The following is a 21,986-nucleotide window of genomic DNA, read 5'->3' as shown; positions in this document are numbered from 1 at the left end:
AGAAAGTGTCCTAAACAGCACCTTAGAACTATTTTAACATAGCATTTCCTGGCTCTTAAGAATTTACCCAACAAGTTAATCCATCATTCAGTTTTTGCTTAGCTTGCGGCTTGCAAACCATGGTTTATGGTTTATTATATGCAAAAACACCCGTAGTTATTCAGCAAATCCTGATTTCCCACCCCTGCCCTGAAAATCTATAAACCATGCAGTTCATTACCATCTACTCTTATTTTCTTTTCAGTTGTTGGCACGTGGTAAGGAGCAACACTGCCCCCTCACCCCATATGAATGAAAGCAGTACCTTCGATTCCAGAGTAACTGGAGTATCATTTTTTGCCATAAGATTTTATGCCAATAAGTAGAGGGTTGCTGAAAGATAAAATTTGGATGCAAACTGGTGCCAAACCATTTGAATGCAAAGTCCAAGAACCACATCTTCAGCTGCATTCTAATGGATACCAGTGCGTCTCTGTTTTGCCACAAGACTGAATAATTCTAATTTTAAGAATATTAAGAGAGGCAAAAACAAGTGTGCAGTACATTGCTGAACTGAATTTCAAGCTTCTTAAAAGAGAAGGAGGAGGAGCAGAAGGAGGAGAAGGAGGAGAAATCCTTAGTGCTGTCTTAGCTTGCTTGGTTTTTTGCAGATGTTTCATTACTGGAACTAGGTAACATCATCAGTAAAGGAGAAAGAAAAAAAGGAAAAGAAAGAAGAGAGAGGAAGAGATGAAGGAAAAAATGAAGGGAGGGAGGAGGAAAGAGAGGAAGGGAAAGGAGAAGGAGAAAGAAGAGATGAAGGCGAAAATGAATTGCAAGGAGGAAAAGGAAAGGAAGGGGAGGAAGAGAAGGAGAAGAAAGAAGAAGGAGAAGAAGAAAGAAGAAGCAGAGAGAGGAAGATTGAAGAAATGAAGGTAAAAATAAAGGGGAGAGGAAGAAAGAAAGGAGGAGGATGAAGAAGGAAAGGGACAGGAAGCTGAAAATAAAGAGGAAGAAGAGGAAACAGAGGAAGGAAAGGAAAAAGAAGAGGAGGAAAAAGAAGAGGAAGAGATTAGGTGAAAATGAAAAGGAGGAAGAGGAAGGGGAAAGAGAAATACATAGAACAAATACAAAGGAAGCAATATTTAATCCACTGCCCGTCATTTTATGATCACCCACACACTAACCTACAATTAGTGTCGGAGGGAGTGGGGGAGAGAAAGAAGGGCAATAAAAGAGCAGATAAAATGCAGAAAGGAAACAAAAAAGATGTTTTTTGTTTCAGCTGAAGTGCAAATACTCATTATTTCCCCCCTCCCTTTGATCGTGGCCCTCTTCCAACTCTCCAATTTTCCACCAAAGCATCCTTTTATTGGCTATAACAGGGCAGGGTGAAAATGGGAATAAATATTCATTTGAAAGCAGAGTTATAAATCCTGGCTGTGAATATAATTTGTCAGTTAGCCTTATAGTAACCCTGTGGCTGAGATCACATTTAAAACTTAGATTTGTGTCATCCATCACTAAAAGTTATTGCTAGATTTGAGGAGGGAAAAAGGAAACAAATATCCTGTTTTTCCACCACCATTATCTCTGCAAAAACTGACTGAAATGGATGCTGCATCATAGCAATCCTCTTTGCTGTTTCAATATAATTAAAATGAAATGAAACTAGTACATTAAGGACATTATTACATTTTCCTACGTTTGATCATTTCCCTTCTGGGTCCTCTTAAACAGACATTGGTGACATTTGACAATTGTAGGAAGACAAGCAGAGGTGGTACTTAGCAGGTTCTGACCAGTTCTGGAGAACCGGTACCGGAAATTTTGAGTAGTTCAGAATCCCACCTCTGACTGGCCCCGCTCCTTGATTAGTTTCCACCCATTGAAAATTCCAGATTTTTTTTAAAAAAAACATTCTCACTGCTCTCTCACAAAATGCAAGGTGCATCACCCCCTCCTCTGCAATCCAGATAGGAGACACAACTAGATGGATTCATTCTTGTTGATTGGAAAGCTACTTTAGCAGAATCTTGCAAGTCAGAAGGGACAGACTCCTTCCTAGCTTTCAATGCGGTGATTGGGACATCTGTCATGGAAGGCCATTCATTTTCTTATTCCAGCAGGACTCTTTTTAAAGCTATATCTGTGCTCAGTTTTTCTTGGCCCCTTTCCCAAACACTTAGATCAAGGATCCATAACTCCCTCAAAGGAAGAACATACTTGAACCTTGAATGGGGCTTTTCTTCAGAGTACCATGCACAGGGTTGCTTCACAAGCCATAGTTAATTAGTTAGTTTACTTTATTGTCATTGCACCTCGTACAATGAAATTAAATGCCATTTTCAGTGTACATTATACATAAAAGAAATGAAAACACAAACACACATCCTTCGCATTCTATATAATTGAATTGAAACCCCTGATATTGCATTAAAATTGCACTATACAGCAGAATTCAAAAGAGCTACTGCCTTGGGATAGAAACTGTTTTTCAGCCTATTTGTCCTTGTTTTTATTATCCTGTACCGTCTGCCAGATGGTAATAGTTCAAAAAAAGGGTTCCCAGGTTGAGATGGATCTTTGAGAATGTTTTGAACTTTCTTAAGGCAGCGGGAGCTATAAAGCTCTTCCAAAGAGGGGAGAGGGCAACCAATAATCCTCTGGGCAATGATGTTAACAGTAGAGGGGTTGCCAGCAAATTGGCCATGCCAAATGGTAGGAACTCACTTGGAAAAGTACCATGATCCATTTTAGAAGAATCGGGAAGCCTTGTTTAGGCTTTTCAGAGGAAAAACAAAACCTGGAGAGGTTATCTATCTTTCCAACCCATCTCAGGTGGAGGAGAATGATAGAAAAAAATAGTGCAGTGGTTTTGATTAAGGTTCTAAGAGAATTAGTTGTGAATACCATTAATTCTAAGAAGAATTAGTTGTGAATGTATCTTTTCTTTTATGTATACTGAGATTATTTACACCAAGACAAATTCTTTGTGTGTCCAATCACACTTGGCCAATAAAGTATTCTATTCTATTCTATTCTATTCTATTCTATTATTCTATTCTATTCTATTCTATTCTATTCTATTCTATTCTATTCTATTCTATTCTATTCTATTCTATGCTATGCTATGCTATGCTATGCTATGCTATGCTATGCTATGCTATGCTATGCTATGCTATGCTATTCACATGCCTCAAATCCAACTAGAAAAGCCATTTACAACAATGAAAAAAAATAGAAAGAATGTTGTAGGGCAGTCCAAACTGGCTTCATAAATATGTACAAGCACCCATCCCTGAATTGCAGGCCTGCATTTCAATGACCCCAAGACATTCTCTGACAGACATCCAATTAAAAGACTTATTAACTCCACTTCTTCAAAGAACATCCAAGACTTCTGTTCAGCAACCACAAAATAGCCAACTATGAAATTATTCAACAGCTTTCCCCAAGCTGATATATTGGAGCATTCGTCTTCATTAGTGGGGCTGATGGGAGTTGAAGTCCACCATCTTGAGATAGTATTCTCGGGGACCGAATACCCTGAAGAAAAATCCTGCTTTCCCACCCACTTTGAAGAATTCTCACTTTTCCTAAGGAATCCTGGAAGCTGCTACATCTCAACCGTTTTGAGAATTCTCCAATACCAGAAGAAAATAATATTTGTAGTTCAAGGTTTCTCTCAGCAGCATGAGATTGTCCTCTGTACATATTGAAGGACGTCTTGTGAGATGGTTTAGAATAGAATAACAGAGTTGGAATGGACCTTGGAGGTCTTCTAGTCCAACCCCCTGCCTAGGCAGGAAACCCTACACCACTTCAGACAAACGGTTATCCAATCTCTTCTTAAAAACTTCCAGTGTTGGAGCATTCACAACTTCTGGAGGCAAATTGTTCCACTGATTTGTTTGTTCTCCACATTCACACCGAGTGCCTTCTAAGCCCCATTTTCTTGGATTGTCCTTTGATCTCCCTACTTCAGCTCAGTCTTGAATGTTATATGTCTACAGTTTATAGGTATTTCTGATACAAATAAAGAGAAAGCTCAAGATTGAACCATGGCGTCCTTGGTGCTCTCTGAATCTGGTTGTTTCCTTGCAGACATTTCATTAAATCTACCGTAGTTGGGTAAAATTGGGGCAATGAAATGTCGGCAAGAAGATAACCCAGCTCAGAAGGCATCTAGGACTCCACAATTTTCCATTAGACATCCCATAGTCCTTTCCCCCCTGTTTCAGTAAGACTAAAGCAGACCCAATCCCAAAGCAAACATGGATTCTCCTAGTAAATATTTCTTTTTTTGCATTTCAAATTGCTTCTGGTCTTTGGCTGTTTGGAATGCCTAGGGTAGGGTCTTCTGAGAGATATTACCCTATTGCCACACTTCTCTTATTGGAAGGGGGAGAAATCTATAAATATAAAAACAAAAGACCACTCATGCATCATCACATCAACCTTAAAGCCTACAAACTTGAAATTTAGCACGTATGTTCCTCTTGGCTTCTAGGTGCTCACTAAAAAAGGATTTTTCGAAATGACCATCAGAGCATTAGTATTTCCTATATTATTATTAATGCTCTGATGCTAAGGAGTTCTACTCCCCCTCCTCACCTGAAAAGACATCTGTTCCAAATGCACAACACAAGCAGAGGAGAGGTTTTAGTTTCATGGCAGCAACCAGCTTTAGTACAGAACAGTTGAGCTAAGCCACGCCCAGGCTCCTTGCTGTCTCTTTCTTGCTCACACAGCTATTTGCTGTTTCACTTTCCAAACAGCCCTCAACTCTCTCACATACTGACAAGACACTTGCCAGATGAATAGAGATGGATGCTGGTAGACAGAGGCAGAATCCCCCCTTTATTTTCCTCCCCAAAAACTAAGCCCAACCATATAGTTTTGTAGCGAAGCACTGGTATCAAGCTAGTAATTAAATATGGCATGGATTTAATGTTTAGTGACATCAAAACAAGAAGTGTAAATGTGAATGAAGTCAACTACAGTTTACGACACAGGCACCAGCCTCCCCCATCACAGCTGAAGGTGGAGAAATGTTGCCTGGGGAACATTATACATTCAGCCACAAAATTAGCCCCCTGTTTCTAATTAAGAAAAAAGAAGAAGAAGGAAGTCTGGGGCACACAAGGGCAGAGTCACACACAGAAAGGCTGCAAACTCCATAAAGGTTTGGCTTGTGCAGCAACCAGACCTCCCCTCCCACTTAGGGAAGGGAGGTGGCAGCTGAATTGGCTGGCAACGTGGCCTCTGCTCTAATGCCTCGTAGCCTTTCAAGCTTTCAGGGTTGAGAAGGGCATGATTAACAGGGAATTCTTAGAAGGCTCAAGGGCATTTCATCCAGGGAGCCAATGCAATCTCACGCTGTTAATGGCTGGATGCTTTGCATTTTTTACAGGACCTGTTTGCTCTGTGTCAAGATAAGTGCCTTTTTTAGAGCAGGGACAAGCACTATGATTATTTGCCCTGAGTTTTGCTTCAAGACAGAAAGGAAAGCTTATTCCTGATTCTTCATTATTAAACTGCTGCTTACCAAACAATCACTTGGCTTGGTTACAGCAATCTTTCTTCTACAACTTTTGTCAACACTCAAAAGGTTACAGTCACACAACCACCAATACACCATCCTTGTTCCCTCCTGCTTAAACAGCAAAGAGAAGGTTAGACATGTCTCTTCTCTTGTCAATTTACCTGCCACTTGTTGCCTTATCCCAATCCCACAGATAATGGTTAATTCCCTCAACACTGTCAAACTATTTACTAAGTCTGCATTACTATTACTATTACTATTAATCCTCCCATCCTTCCTTTCACCCATCTCCTCCCACTTATGACTGTATGACTGTAACTTTATTGCTTGTATCCTAACAATTTTATTGACTGTTTCCCTAGTATAATTTGATTGCTTATTTGTACCCTATAACTATATTAAGTGTTGAACCTTATGATTCTTGACGAATGTATCTTTTCTTTTATGTACACTGAGAGCATTTGCACCAAGACAGATTCCTTGTGTGTCCAATCACACTTGGCCAATAAAGAATTCTACTCCATTCTAATCTATTAATGTCAATTCTCATTGGTTTCAGTGCATCATCTTTAAATGAAGTGAAGTGAAGTGAAGCTAAGCCATGAGGTTTTTTTTTGTTGTTGTTGTTGTTGGTGGTCCAGTTGGAGTTTTGAGATATTCTGTGTGGTGGCTGAGCCCAGCCAATTATGCAAAACATACAGGGAGGCAGGGAAGCATGGCTAAAGGTAGAATGTCCAGGGACAATGTTTCAGTCCAATGTATTTCACAGGGTTGGCTTTCAGGAGATAAACCTCACCAAGGAAGTATCTTGAGTTCCTGGAAGAAAGACAGACTAGGGAACTAACTAAAAGAATTTATTTTTTTTATTTTTATTCATTTGATTTGTCAATCGCTTACAAGATAATAAGCATAAACATGAGTAAGAATACAGGAAATAGATACGAATAAATGGGGACAATAGGACAGGGACAGTAGGCACAATTGTGCACTTATGCACGCCCCTTACAGACCTCTTAATGGATGAATCTGTAATTATCTCCTTCCTTTGATGAGCAAGGCTACTTGATAGTTTTCTATTGATAGTCACTGAAGGGAGAAGAATTTAAAAATCAAATCTACCCCAATGAAACCGTCTTGGGATGGACTAGAGAAATAAAGGATCCCACATACAGTGATTTGCAGGGGCAGATTATCCCAAAGCAGGGGTACAGCATCAGGCATTCCCCAAAACAATTAAAATAGAAAAAAAGATAATTAGCACCACCCACAAGCTACTTCCCACCAGCTAATTATAGGAAATTAATCACCTTCCCAGGGAGAAGTTGCTTGTTAATTAAGAAAAAAATGGAAGAAGTTCCAATTTATCAAGTAAGACTCCCACTGGATCCATATGCCTCTTCTTTTAATTTGGTGAGATTATTGCAGAGCTTACCAAAAAGAAATAAAAAATACCCTGACAACAACCACCGCCTCCAAACGCATGCAAAAGTAAACTCCAATTTACCTACCTTTGTCAGCTGCTGTTCAGAAGAAAAACCCAGGCCGAAGACGGTGTTGGCTCTGCTATCAGCCCACTGGCCAAACTTCTGGGAGGTTTTTGTGAAAGTCATGTTAGGTGTGATGGTGCTATTTATAATCACCTGAAAAGGAAGACACATAACATACAAAGAGTATGTTATTAGAACGAGAACGTTAGGCCTGCAATGCTATCACGGAAGCAAAGAGTTGATTGCAAAGCGTAAATATTCAAATGAATTTTGAACACTCTTGATTGAGGCAGGGTGATTTTTCAATCCTGAATTACAAAGATGAAAATTCTCGACATCCAGCTGGACTGCAAATTCACAGCCCCTCAATCTTGCTGTTGTTAAGCGGGGGTCTATTTTGCCCCCATCCAAATCCCCCCAGCAACAGACGATGAGCACTTCAGCATCGTCATTTAGTTAGCCAGGGGTTCAGATGGATCACTGAGCATTATCAATGTACTGATGATATTTACTGTGAGTATGGGAAAATATACTTGCACGACAAACAGAAGCTTACAAAGAACACAGAATAATAAAGTTGGAAGGGACCTTGGAGGTCTTCTAGTCCAACCCCCTGCTCAGGCAGGAGACCCTAGACCATTCCAAACAAATGGCTTTCCAATCTCTTCTTGAAAACTTCCAGTGTTGGAGTATTCGCAACTTCTGGAGGCAAGTTGTTCCACTGGTTAATTGTTCTCACTGTCAGGAAATTTCTTCTCAGTTCTAGCTCTCTCTTTAATGTGATTCAAACTAAGCAGAAATTAAGGCAAAGAACAGGGACTCAATTTGAACTTGAGAGATATTCAATCCTGTCCATCAGATATTGGAAAAGAGCTTTGTCTTGTTATTACGGATATAATAAGGCAAGAAAGAAAATGCTTTAAGGCGATAGTACGTCAACTCATCAGGAGCAGGACATCCCATGGCTATGGAAAGCTTGACCTAACATCTAGCTTGACCTAACTCCCTTTACTTCAACTAAGTCTCAATTAACTAACTCAGTTCTCTATTTAATCTGCACACCGATTCTCTTCGCCATAGTCATTCAGAGAAGGATTAACTGCTGTAAGGCATTATACAATGATTCCAAAAAATTGCACATAATTCTCTTTAATACACCTCCCATGTTGCCAACAGGTGTGCAAAGCCTGAATCAGAACCAATATTCCAGGAAGACATCAAAAGTAAGTACTGTGTATTGCATCGCCCAGCTGCTGTAATAATTTCTGTACTTCTCCTGATGTGTTTCAAATGACTGCAGTATTGGATGTTTTTCAGTTTTATTGAAAACAAAGGCAATTGCTTCATGGCAGTTTGGATTCTACAGGTGTATGTTTCTTTGGTGTGTGTGTGTGTGTGTGTGTGTGTGTGTGTGTGTGTGTGTGTGTGTGTGTGTAAAGCCTTGCAGCATTTTTAACATTTTTCTTTCTTTTTTTGGGTAGAAATTAGGTTTTTAATGTCCTCTTCTGCTTCTTTCAGTCTTCATCAAAGGAGACTAAAATCATTTGAAATGGAGAACAAAATGCAGAAACCATTATACAGTGAAATTGAAACTGGATGACCTAAAATAGAAGGAAGAGAAGTGTGGAATCTCCACTAATTTCATTTTTTATAATCTTTATGTAAATTTTATATAAATTACATAAGATATATGAATTCAGATTTGGCCTGTTCCATCTGAAATCTACTTAACCAGTGTGAACTTTTGTGTGTGTGAGAGATAGAGAGAGATAAAATCAAGGTTTTAGGTTACTGAGAATTCTAGGAACTGTCTACACTTATGGAGAAGATCAGTGACAGCAAAGATTATTTTTGAGCAGTGTTTCTCAAACTTAGCAATTTTAAGATGTGTGGACTTCCACTCCCAGAATTCCCCAGCCAACGTGTTCCAGAGCCTAGAAGACAAGCCCTATGCATATATAAAATATTTGGCCCTTTTAATACAGAGATATTTCACAGAAAATGTCCACCACATTTGACTATGGAGATTTTCAACCATCCAGGTCATGGTTGTTCCAATGGTGCTTTTTCTAAAAGTCAACTGGACTTCAAATTTTTTTTGCCTCTCATCCAAGAAACTTACTCCAATTCTTAAATTGGAGAACTTCTTAAGAACTGAAGATGCTCCTTGGATGAAAAGCTAACTATTTTCAAACAAAAAAAAACCAAGACAATCCATCGGCCTTTTGGAAAAAGCACCTTTGGGTCTATCATACTTCCAAACAATAAACTTAAGAACCATGGTGGTGCAATAGTTAAAATGTGGTATTGCAGGCTAACTCTGCTGATTTCCAAGAGTTTGATCCTGACCAGTTCAAGGTTGATTTAGCCTTCCATCCTTCTGTACAATGCCTAGAGAGGCTGTAAAGCATTGTGAAGCGAAGCGGTATATAAGTGCTATTGCTATTTTTCCTTATTTAATATTCTAGAAAATATTCTCCAGGTTGCCAAACTAATGCCTAGCACTGAAGGCAGAAACACTTCCCATGCTTGCTGACAGTTGTGTGAAACTCCAGATTGGCTAATATATTATCCATATGAGTATACAAAATAATGGCATATTTTTATTCGTTGCCAAAGGAAGACACCAATAAATCTTTTTCAGAGTGTACGACAAAGAGGCATTTCCAACAAACCCACATTATATTCAGCAAAGTAGAACTCTTCCCCTCCCACCTATTCTGGGGCTTAATACAGTTGATAAATGACAAAAGAGTTCAGGTTAGAATTTATCAGATTTTCACATCCATCTCCCGTTTCCCAGATGTATTGCCAGTTATTGGTCTGGAAGTTCCTGGCACAGTGGAGTTCCAATTATCAAGGAAAGATTTAGCAGGATTTGTTCCGCTTTTGATATCTGGGTATCTTCTTACAAAGGGGAGTTTCAGTCCAAAAGTCCATTATCACAATGAATATGATGTGGTTTCAGATTCCCTGGGAGTTTTTAAATTGCGGGTGAATTGGAAATCATTTATCAATGTAGATCATGCCTTCCTACTTTGAGTGGTTAAGAAGGCCCATGTCACCTGAAATAAAAGAATATATAATTACACAGAAGATAACTAACATATCATTTGCGGAAACAGCAGTATCAGTTAAAGAGCCAAATCAGCCAGAAATTTGCACGAAAGGCCAAAATTCCTCCTGAATAAATACCTTTGTGTTCGACGAAAGAAGTACAAGCAAAAATGTAATTAACTAGGCAACCCTTGGCGGAGAGTCCCAAATCTTGGAAACAGCTCCTGGAAAATATAAGTTGTTTCAATTCAAATTTCACCTCCAGCTATTCTCCCATGAAATGACCTTTGCTTTGGTAAGAACCTATTTTTAGTATGATGACCTGTAATACATATAAAACTCCATCCTTCTTTGCAGGTTTGTATGCCATCTATGCAAACACTCAAAACCATTGTCCAAATAACAATTATTATTAGTGAAGAATCAGCAGTGTGAAGATTGCTGGAAGTATTATAGAAGTTATACTTGAAATGAATATACAAGTAGTACCTGCAGCAATTTGAAAATTAAAGGCAAATACCAATTTCCAAAAGTCTGCTAAAACATAAAAAAAAGAAAGAAAGAACTGTAACTATACTGCAATAACTGTTTAGCAGAAGATCTTGTATCCGTAACACAAGACCAACAAATACGAAGATGCTCTATGACATGAAGAAGGAACGAATTAAAAATTCAAAGATAACAAGATGCAAAATTAGAGAGAGGTAATTACAGTGGCAAAGCAACCCATATTAATGGTCAAGGTGTTCAGCTTTCCTGATCAACCATGTATTCATCTGGAGAAAGTGGGGGAAGGAAGTCAAGTTAGCAGATGGCTAACCACAACATCTGCTGCTTCTTCCCCGAATGCCATCTTAAGACTAACTAAATATAGCGACTCAAAAATCAAGCCAGCTTCCCACCCACACCAACATGCTTAATATCTGACTTGAAGAATCAGATCTGAAGAAGTTGGAGGTTTTGTTCTGTTGCTCCATGGAATTCGGATTGGTTCCAATGAAATGTCCAGCCATTAAGCTTGGAGATCAAGTCACACTCTTGCTCACCTAAATCAAGTCATAACTACAGACGCCCGTACTGTGCTCCAGCCCAAAGAACCGTCTACATAAGCAATCACAGAAGCTACAAGGAAGGAGAAAGTGTTCCTGGTGACCTTTTGAAATCTAACTAATATACATTTGTTTTTCCTGGCATCCTTCTGTGAAACTGAATGAAGGCAAAAGAAAGGTGGAATTTACAAATGGCTTTCATTCTTTGAGATAGACGTTGACAAGTGATCTGGCACCAAACCAACCAGAATGCATCTGTTTGGCCAAATTTCAGCACCTGCTTGGATAGAACATATACTCATTGCTTCATTGAGTTCCTGCAGTATGGGCTGAGAAAATGCAAGGCTGCAAGTCAAAATATACCCATTTCCCAGAAGAGGAACTGATGAGGTTTGCTTTCTGCCACCCATTTTTACTTCTGTTATTGTTTTGGTTTCTTTTGGTGGGGGCATCCTTCTGCACTACAGCCAGCCAGCATGGTTATTTTCCAAAATTGCCTCTGAAGACTTAAGCAGAACTTAAGAGGTATGCTTGGAATAGCTTTCTGTTTTATCTATGTGTTAACAAATTTATTGACCATTAAAAAAATGAGAATCAAATAAAATAGAAAGCCTAGCTCCTGCTCTGATTTATAGTATAAATATTTTAGGTCTTGTAAAAAATGGCATGACAAGAAGATTTGATTAGTACGAGAAGCAGTTTGCTTAACCACAATTTATTAAGTACATTAGACCCCCAACTGACTGGCTTGCATAATAAATTAAGTCACAAACTTTGATTTATCAACCACATTGATTAAGTTCACATATATTGCATTAAGCTACAAAAAGCAGATGATGATCAAATCAGCCTGTAACTCAGAGCAATATTTCTCAATATTTCCTGAGCAATGTATAAGATGTGTGGACTTCAGCTCCCAGAATTCCCCATGGTGGCTTGATTTAAATTGTTGGGATTGAGATTTAAAGTTGTTGGGATTGAGAAATTAAGATTTTTTTTAAAAAATTATTAAGTAAACATTAAAAACAGTTGAACACAGTGCGATTTTCTTGGCCATCATTTTGGCCATACATACTATAGCATAGAAATAGATATAACATATAAAAATAACATATACAAAAGAGAGAGAAATTATGACTTAGAACAATGTGTGAACCGGAATTTATTACAGTTATCTAGAAAATATAACTTCCGTGTAGAAAGGAAGCAGGTAGACATATGAAGTTCAACTCCCTGGTGGATAATTGGTTTTTCTTTGAAGGAAACTACAGAGAAGAACCTTAATAAATGGTTTATCAAAGGAAACAAATGGATTAATTTAGAAATTAAATATCTTTTTTAGAAGTCAGACCTTGCTTTGTTGTCATACAAATTGATGAAAATCTTATCCTCAAATGTTCGTCATGAAATTGTCACTCAGTTTGAGCTACACCACCACAAAACATTTATTTTATCATTACTGATGACTTTTCCCCCCCATAAATGTTATCTTATTTGCTTGCTACTGCTAAACACTCTTGGGACAGAAGAAAAGCTGGTAATTTTAAACAGTAATCATCTTGTTGCTCAGTTAACACCTAGGAAATTCATTACTGTAGCAGCATTCAAAATTTAAGAGCACTGCAGGATTCTTCATTTATTTTATATTGTACCTTACTACGTGTGACTGATTCAGCAACTCTCTCTCTCAAAAAAAAACTAAAAATCAGCTGGACAGACCACTGGGAAATACGCAACATAATGAGAAACAGGTAGCATCACATCAGGCTGCGTGAAGAGCTGAAGAGGTCACTTCTGCTCTTGTAAAGCTCAGACCATGGCACAAAATTAGCATTGTTCAATAAAAAACTCATAAGTCAACCTGACCAGCATTCCTTCCTCATTCTGTCTCTCATCACCAATAACTCTTCAGGATCAACATGCTGCCATTTTGATTCAGGGCAAAGAAAGGGCCTCTTTGAAGGCAACTCAAGGTTGTATGGTGGGGTGGTTTTGCTAAAGGAGGCCTGAATTCTGGAATAAATCTTTAGATTTGAGTTCTGGAAGTTGCTGTCTGCAGAGCAACAGGAGGCTATCGGAGAGGAAAAGAGTCAATCATTCTCTCCACCACACATTCTTCCTGCTACTTCGTCCACTTTCTTCCAAACGAGGATGCAAAGTTTCCAAGTTTGCAGATGTATTTGTGCCAAGCCAATGTTGAAAATGGGGCATAATATAAGGTGTCCCCTCGCCCACTGAAAAACCACCATCCATTTCTCCCTCCATTGAGCCTTTATTAAAACTTGCATTAAAACAAAAGGGCCCTTGTTCTGTTGCACAAATTTCAAAGGATAATGACAATACAATCCAAACAAAACAAAAACCTTCCAGCCCAAATCTAATGCATTAAATGACTAGTATATATTTTTATTAATACAGAACAGAGACAGCCTATTTCTCTTTCCTTCTTTTCCTCCCTTTCCTCTTCCCTCTCCTCTTCTCCTTCCTTCCTGCCTTCCTTTCCTCCCTTCCCTCTTCCCTTCTCCTCCCTTCCTTCCTTTCTTCCCTTCCCTTTTCCCTTTTCCCTTTCCTTCCTTCCCTCCCTCCCTCCCTTTCATCCTCATAAGAGATGGACTTTACATGTTCAGGCTATACAGCCAGAGGGAATAGCCAGACACAAAAGGAGCCAGGACCACAAAGACTAGCCTGGACTCTCTTTTGTGGGCTGATTAAAAAAAAGACAATTAAGGATCAGAAGTGGTGTGTTCAGATTTTGTTCTTTATTTTGACCCCCTCCTAAAAATAGGAACATTGATGCCATCTAAGCGGCCTGTTGCTCATATTATCCACCCCTGTAATCTAAAGTACCTATCAAGGAACACACAAGTCCATAAAATTAGATCAGGTGGTTTCAAAGTCTTTCAGATCTTCACACACTTAGCTTCTGAAACCATGGTTTCACATAAGCCTAGTTTCACCCTTTAGAGTTCTTGAGTCTCTTTCTCTCTCTTTGGGAAAATAAAACACACAAAGCCAGCATGGACCAAGAAGAGTCACCCAGGGATGTTTTGCATGGCTGCCAGGTGATTTGGAGAACGCCAACATCTGCTTTTCCAACCCTCCCCCCCCCCAAAGTTGCTTCCAAAGTGGTTTGGCCAAGAAACAGAAGGAGCTTTTAAAAGATTTCCCGTGGGTTGCAAAAGGAAGAAATTCAAAAATTCAGGGCAGGGAAACTAATTTAGCAAGTGGGGAAGGGGGGGGGAAGCAGAAGAAGCAAAATCAACACCTATTCTTGTAATTATGAGCAATAGCTACAGACTGTAGTCAAAAGCAATCAATGTTTGAACTCAAAGGGGGAAGAAATCGGGATTTTTGTAGATTAGTGATAATGGAAGGGACAACAACAGATTCAATGGGTGTGAATAAGTTTGTAGGCATCCAAGGGCCACACGTGACTTATTCTGCGGGATGTGGAGGCCACATTGGACAAGATAGCCATGCAAAAAAGGTGGGCCAAATCACACACAAATCAAATTTCTGCTTGGTTTCTGGATGGTGGATAGGCAGCTGTATCTTTGTTGACTTGGTTCAACTTATTTTAGAACACACTGTAATTCGTGTCCTCAAATAAGAGATCATGCTCTGATTAGGTAATTGTGATTGGAGGACAATCCAGAGACTATAAAAGAGAGAATGAGGCCACATCTATTCCCAAAGCTTAGGCTGCTGTCCAGAATTTGATTAGTCCTGGATGATTAAGCATTGTACAAAGATATTTCATGGGAAGAGTCCTCCGCTCCTCTACTCACAACAGAATACCTTATGCCAACAGACTTGAAATTTTACGCTTAGACAACCTAGAACTACACCGTCTTCAGTCCAACCTAAGTGTAGTACATAAATTATCTATTGCAATGTCCAACCCATCAGTGTCTACCTCAGCTTCAACCACAACAATACACGAGCACACAATAGATACAAACTCAAGGTAAACCGTAACAAACTCGATTGCAGGAAATACGACTTCAGCAACAGAGGGGTCAATGCCTGGAATGCACTACCTGACTGTAGTTTCTTCCCCAAACCCCAAAAACTTTAACCTTAGACTGTCTACTATTGACCTCACCCCTTTCCTAAGAGGTCTGTAAGGGGCGTGCATAAGTGCACCAATGAGTGCACCAATAAGTCCCTGTCCTAATGTTCCTTCTTATTCATATCCATTTCATGTATTCATAATCATGTTTATACTTATACATGTTATCTAATACATGCTTGACAAACAAATAAATAAATAAATAAATAAATAAATAAATAAATAAATAAATAAATAAATAAATAAATAAATAAATAAATAAATAAATAAATAAATAAATAAATAAATAAAAACTGAATGGATTAGAAGCAATACCCAGCCACAATTCCTGGCCATAAGGTTTATCTGGCTTCCAGAAGTCCTGCTGACTTTCATCCATGTGGGTGAAAGGAAAACAACATCAATAAATGTTGTTTTCAGACAATAAATATCAATGTGAATTCTCTGGATAGGTTTTCGGTTAGCATGCTGTGCAAATGGAAACTGTTGTAACTACTAAAACCAAAAGTATGGTTTGTTGAACACATCTTTGCAGCTACTTCCATGTACAGGTTGCCCTCAACGTATGGCCCAGGGATGGGATTCAAATTTTTTAACAACTGGTTCTGTGGGCATGGCTTAGTTGGTGGGCATGGCTTGGTGGTCATGTGACTGGGTGCGTGTGGCCAAATCGACGTCACTCATGAGGGGCGCTTCTCCTTGCCTAGCCTCTCATGACAGTGGGAATGCTGCAATGGTCATAAGTCACTTTTTTCAGTGCCATTGTAACTTTGAATGGCCACCAGTTTTAGACCAAAATTCAGAAAGGGTATGTAAACTCACATTTGAATGTCAATCTTTCTAGCTGGCCAAGAAGCCTTGCTGAATGTCACTCATCTTGGTTCCTTGTCATTAAAAGCTTCTTTCCGGCAGCTCTGCTTCATTATTCAATTATTTCTTCAAAGTGCTGATCTCGGCTGGAAGAACTCCAACAGGGGAGTATTTCCACCCAACAGCAGTGTAAAAAGCTTAAAACAACCCTTTCCCTTTAAGAAAGTATCAAGAAAGAAAGAAAAAACCTCCTTCGGAGACAGTAAGTCTAGGCATACTGCCAAGAATGTAATAAGGGTGGAAAAAACAAAAGGAGATTTTTTTTCTCAACAACCAGTTCTCCAAACAGCTTAGAAAGTTAACAACCGGTTCTAGAGAATCGGTGAGAACCAGTAGAATCCCACCCCTGGTATGGCCACATTTGAGGCCCCAAATTGATGTGGCTAAGCGAGGAATCTGTTAAGTGAGTTTTGTCCCATTTCACGACTTTTCTTTGCCACAGTTGTTAAATGAATCACTGCAGTTGTTAAATTAGTAATATGGTTGTTAAGTCAATCTGATTTCCCCACTGACTTTGCTTGCAAAAGACATGACTCTGGGACACTCCAACTGTCATAAATGTGAGTCAGGTGCCAAGCATCCGAATGTAAAACCACATGACCATGGGGATGCTGCAATGTATGAAAAATGGTTATAAGTCACTTTTTTCAGTGCCGTTGTGTTCTGACCCAAATGTTGTTCCAAGTAAGCAGACACCAAACAGAGATAAAAGCAAAACCTTGTAATGCTTCTCTGAGAATTCCGTTAATTCACGGTTAAAAGGCTATTAAAACTAATTGTCTCTGATAATAACGAGCCTTGTCAAGGTTGTGCAAGGCTGCCATGAACACTAGATAAAGCTACTAAGAAATATTTCCAACAGGAGTCTCCAAACACAAACCAGGATAGTCCGAACTTCCACAAGACTTGAAGTGCAAGAACTTCCTTGTTTCCTGCAAAGAATCCCACCTCTGAGGGCTGGCTTTTATCCCTTAAGGGAGGGGCCATCACCTTGCAGCCTTACTCCTGAATCGCCTGTGCTGCTGCAGCTGCTCTTTTCTTCGAGCAGCCCTGTGCACACGCGCACTGGGCACAGGCTCCTCGGGGTCCTCTTCCTCGCTGCTGCCAGCTTCCACAATCTCCAAAGGCAGCACCCCACTCTCCGATAGTCCTGGCCCCATCCCTGCATCACACGCAGGCCCTTCATCTGAGTCCTCGCTCTCCGAGATCTCAGCCATCCGCACCTGATGCTGGCACGTTGTAACTTTGAATGGTCACTAAGCAAACTGTTGTAACTACCTGTGCTATTTAAAGCAAATTAAGCCTTAGTGCAATGGATGAATTCAAGGAATGTTCATGACAAGGACACAGCATACATATATCAATTTTAAAAATACACATATCGGTATCTCCTTCTGCTCCAACACCATTGGACCAGTGTCTGTTCTCAAACACTTAGCAACTATCTATTTATACCCACATTTGAAGCACATCTATTCTTCGATTAGGAAAACATGTGGCAAACAAAAAAAAAAAAACCTGAGACAAACTATTTGCGGTTTTGACAGCCTTTTTTTCTTTTAAGTTGCACTAGGGATCCCTCCCAAGAATTATCTTCCGGACTCTGTCACAACTGCTTTAATGTGCCAATATGATGATTAGGTTTTCTTTATTTCTGATTCCATTCAACCAAACAAGAGAGCAGGTCAACTCCTACGTTGGTGAGTTTGCCAATTGGCCATGCTGACTGGGGATGTGTTCTAACCTAGGCTTCCCCAACAGCATGAAGCCAACTCCTCGTCCCGACAAACCTCTTTTATTTAGTTTACAGTGAATTCTTCTCCAGCAATGTCTCAGCTAACAGACTTGCAAGATATTTCACAATTATAGACCTTTATCAGGCTTGGAGAGTTGCCAGGCTGGTATCTTTTAGATGCCACAATAATTAGCAAGAATGCAGGAAGAGATCTTCATCCGAATGAACTAATTGTCTCCTGCAAAACTTCACTCTCCTTTTGCTCCTCTTTTATTCCCTCTGGGAGGGGCCATCTACCATCTACCTGTGGCTTTACTCCCAAGTTGACCCTTGTTCCTTAGCTGTTCCCTTCTCCTCGCAGCTCTGCGCATGTGCACATTGGAACAGGCTCCAGCTGTTCTTCTGCCCCACTGCTCTCCGATTCCAAAGACAGTTGATAACTGCCAGGCTGCCCTGGCCCCATCTCTGTCTCCAATGCAGAGCCCTTGTCAGAGCCTTCCCCAGACTCCAAGACTGGCCCATGTTCCTCCCCAATGTCCTCACTGTCCGAATCTGCTGCCAGCTCCGCTGGGCGCTGGTGGGCCACAACAGGATGATGGGGGTTATAGTCCAGAGTGCCTGGAGATCATCAGCTTGGGGAAGGCTGAACTGGAGTTCTACAGCAGTACATATTCGTTGTTTTTAAAAATCCTCAAAATTGAGAACAAAGTAAGGACAATGTAAGAGCAGGATTGAAGCCATATTGAACTCCAGCCAAATAGAGTAATCAACTAAAATAAGATAAAATTTAATTTTAAAAAAAAATCTATCGATAGAATATATACACAGAGCAGGATTGTGTTCCTTCTTTAGGCTGTAAATTGGTGGAAGAGAAAGAACAGGAGCCTCCCAGCATCCCCAAAGAATCTGTTCATGACACAAATAAATGAAACGAAGTCATTAAAAGCCAAGGAAACCTTAGACTGGTGATATGTCACTATGGATCCCTGGAATAGATATTCATGGCCACTGGAAGGGAGAATACACATTCAGGTGAGTCCTGACCCCATGAGCATCATGGGTACTAGAACTTCCATTGCTAAGTGAGGCAATTATTGAGTGATTTTGCAACATTTTTGCTGCAGTTGTTAAGTGAATCCCCATGATTGTTAAGCAAATCATTGAATCTTTAACCCAAGGGTCTTCAAACTTGGCAAGTTTAAGACTTGTGGACTTCAACTCCCAGAATTCCTGAGCTAACTTGACTGGAGGAGGAATTCTGGGAGTTGAAGTCCACAAGTCTTAAACTTGCCAAGTTTGAAGACCTCCTGCTTTAACCAAACACAACTCCTCCTATTGACTTAACTTGTAGGAACCTCCATGAGAAGGTCACAAATGCCCTCCAGACATCGCAACCTTTGTATGGTGCTTGCCGGTTGCCAAGCGCCTGGCTTTTGGTCACATGGCCACAGGCGTAAGTGTGAGGACAGGTCACAAGTCACTTTTTTCCAGCACCATTGTAACTTGGAATGCTTGTTAAACCAACAGCCATAAGTCGAGCACTATCTGTAACTGCATCAAGCCAGCCAAGCTGCAGAACTGTGGGTGGCCCATTACAATCTTCCTTGGAAAGGAATAAAATATGCATGTCATCCCCTGAGCCTTCACACATTTGCTGCAAGTCAAACTCCCTGAAATTCACGGATGCAGAGGCATTAACAGAATAACAAAGTTGGAAGGAACCTGGGAGGTCTTCTAGTCCAACCCCCTGCTTAAGTAGGAGACTCTATGCCATTCCACACAAATGTCTGTCCAATCTCTTCTTAAAAACCTCCAGTGTTGGAGCACCTATAATTCCTGGAGGCAAACTATTCCACCAGTTAATTGTTCTCACTGTAAGGACTTTCTCCTTAGTTCTAGGTTGCTTCTCTCCTTGATTAGTTTCCACCCATTGCTTCTTGTCCTGCCTTCAGCTGCTTTGGAGAATAGATTGACTCCCTCTTCTTTGTGGCAGCCCCTCAAATATTGGAACACTGCTGTCATGTCACCCCTAGTCCTTCTTTTCATTAAACCAGACATACCAGTAGTAGGATTCAAAAGTTTTTACTACCAGTTCTGTGAGCATGGCTTGGTGGGCATGGAGTGGTAGGCGTGGCAGGGGAAGGATACTGTAAAATCTCCATTCCCTCCACATTTATTTATTTATTTATTTGTTTGTTTGTTTGTTTGTTTGTTTTTATTTGATTTGTCAATCACTTACAAGATAATAGGTATAAGTATAAACATGAGTAAGAATACAGGAAATAAGTATGAATAAATGGGGACTATAGGACAGGGACGGTAGGCATTATGGTGCACTTATACACGCCCCTTAACATTCCTTAACCTTAACCTTAACATCCCACTAACCTGCTTTCCAGCTCCGTTCTCCTGAGCAGGGCAACGAAAGAAGACCTAACCGATCAACTGGGACTCAGGAGGCAGAGAATAGATGGGAGTGGGGCCAGTCAGAGGTGATATTTGCTGGTTCTCTGAACTACTCAAAATTTCCGCTACCGGTTCTACAGAACTGGTCAGAACGTGCTGAATACCACATCCGAGACATACCCAATTCCTGCCACCGTTCTTCATATGCTTTAGCCTTCAGTCCCCTCATCATCTTTGTTCTTCTTCTCTGTACTCTTTCTAGTCTCAACATTAATATCACACATCTTAGTATGCTGGCTTCTAGCAAGGGCCATTATGGGTTGAAAATCAGGAGACTTTTCCCACAGCGCAATTACAGTGAGTTAATAGCAGTGAACAAGGAACGTCTTTGCAGAAGAAAAGAACATTCTAGAACTTCCTCCATCATCTGGAGAAATGAGATACTGTGGCTGGTACTCAAAGTGAGAGGGAGGAGGGAGGAAAGGAGAGTCAGACCTCACAAGTACAAACTCAATCTAGGAAGTGATGCATCTGATCCGTCAAAGGTCTTCACACATTCTCACTTGGCACATCCCAGGCCTGTCAACTCAACACCCTCTATCCGCTGCAACTGTACAGCAGAGTACAAAGACACACCCTTTGGATATGACTTTGCAAAGAGATTTATACCGTGCCTCCTTTTCAAAATAGCATTAGCAATAGACTTTTATACTTTACAGCCCTCTCTAAGTGATTTACAGCAGGAATCCCCCAACCCCTGGTTTGTGGGCCGGCATCGGTCCACAGCATGCCAGAAACCGGTCCGTGCAAACAAGCAAAGCCCCATCCGTGGGATGCAGGTAGCATGTGAAACCACACTCCTCCAGTCTACGGACAAAACTTTCTCCATGGAACCAGTTCCTGGTATCCAAAAGGTTGGGAATAGTGTTGGGATTCAGGTGGTTCACACCAGTTCAGGTGAGCTGGTTGTTAAACCTGCTATCAAAGTAGATCCTGGACGCTGCGCTGCCATGGAGCAGCCGGTATGGAGCACCCGGGCAATGGAGCAGCCTGTGTGAGGGATGCAAAAAGCCACTTTCCCTCTTTCTTCTCCCTGCTCCTTCTCTTTTCCTCCTGCTGGCTACTCCGTTGCCCGTTTCTCTATTACACTGCAGCATCCAGGATCCGCTTTGATATCAGGGAGTGGGTAATTTTAACAACTGGTTCGCCCAGGGTCAGGTTGGCCATCCTAGGAGGCTTGTCCCACATGTGTGGCATAGCTGGAGGCTGGGGGTGGGCCTCATCTCCCACGACAGCCAACCTGGGCAAATCGGTTGTTATATTATTTGAATCCCACCACTGGTTGGGGGACACTGGTTTACTGTGTCAGAGTATTGCCCCCAACAATCTGGACCTTCATTTTACCAACCTCGGAAGGTTAGAAGGCGGAATCAACCTTAAACTAGTCAGGCAGAATGAGCCTGCAATACTGCATTCTAACCACTGCGCCACCACATCTTCTAAACCAGGGGTGTCCAACCTTGGCAACTTTAAGACTTGTGGAGTCCACAAGTCTTAAAGTTGCCAAGGTTGGATACCCCTGTTCTAAACTAAAGCACACCCCAAAAAACATCAAGGCCCTACACTCCCTACACTCTTCAGCTTTGCAAGTTGCTTATTTCAACAAAAAGAGAAGCTTCTGCAAAGTCCAACCTTTGCATTCCTCTCGAGGGAACAAGAACAGAATTGCTGATGCTCTGTCAACCTTCACTCTTTTGGGTCACCATTATTCTGGAGGGATACC

The 21,986-nt window shown here is 40.6% G+C and overlaps 1 protein-coding gene across 1 annotated transcript in view; it reads right to left on the bottom strand.

Annotated features, from left to right (window-relative positions):
- The window catches only part of HOMER2 (homer scaffold protein 2), a 69,088-nt gene that overhangs the window by 14,796 nt on the left and 32,306 nt on the right, over window positions 1–21,986 (bottom strand). The window contains exon 3 of the mRNA XM_026677062.2: window positions 7,036–7,167. Coding sequence (XP_026532847.1) covers window positions 7,036–7,167 — 132 coding nt within the window. The remainder of the gene's footprint in view (window positions 1–7,035; window positions 7,168–21,986) is intronic.

The sequence above is a fragment of the Notechis scutatus genome, chromosome 11 (genome assembly GCF_049901735.1).
Source record: "Notechis scutatus isolate UNSWTSFEM ecotype Mainland chromosome 11, rNotScu1.2, whole genome shotgun sequence".
Taxonomy (NCBI): Eukaryota; Metazoa; Chordata; class Lepidosauria; order Squamata; family Elapidae; genus Notechis; species Notechis scutatus.
This window is presented reverse-complemented; position numbering and strand designations above follow the sequence as displayed.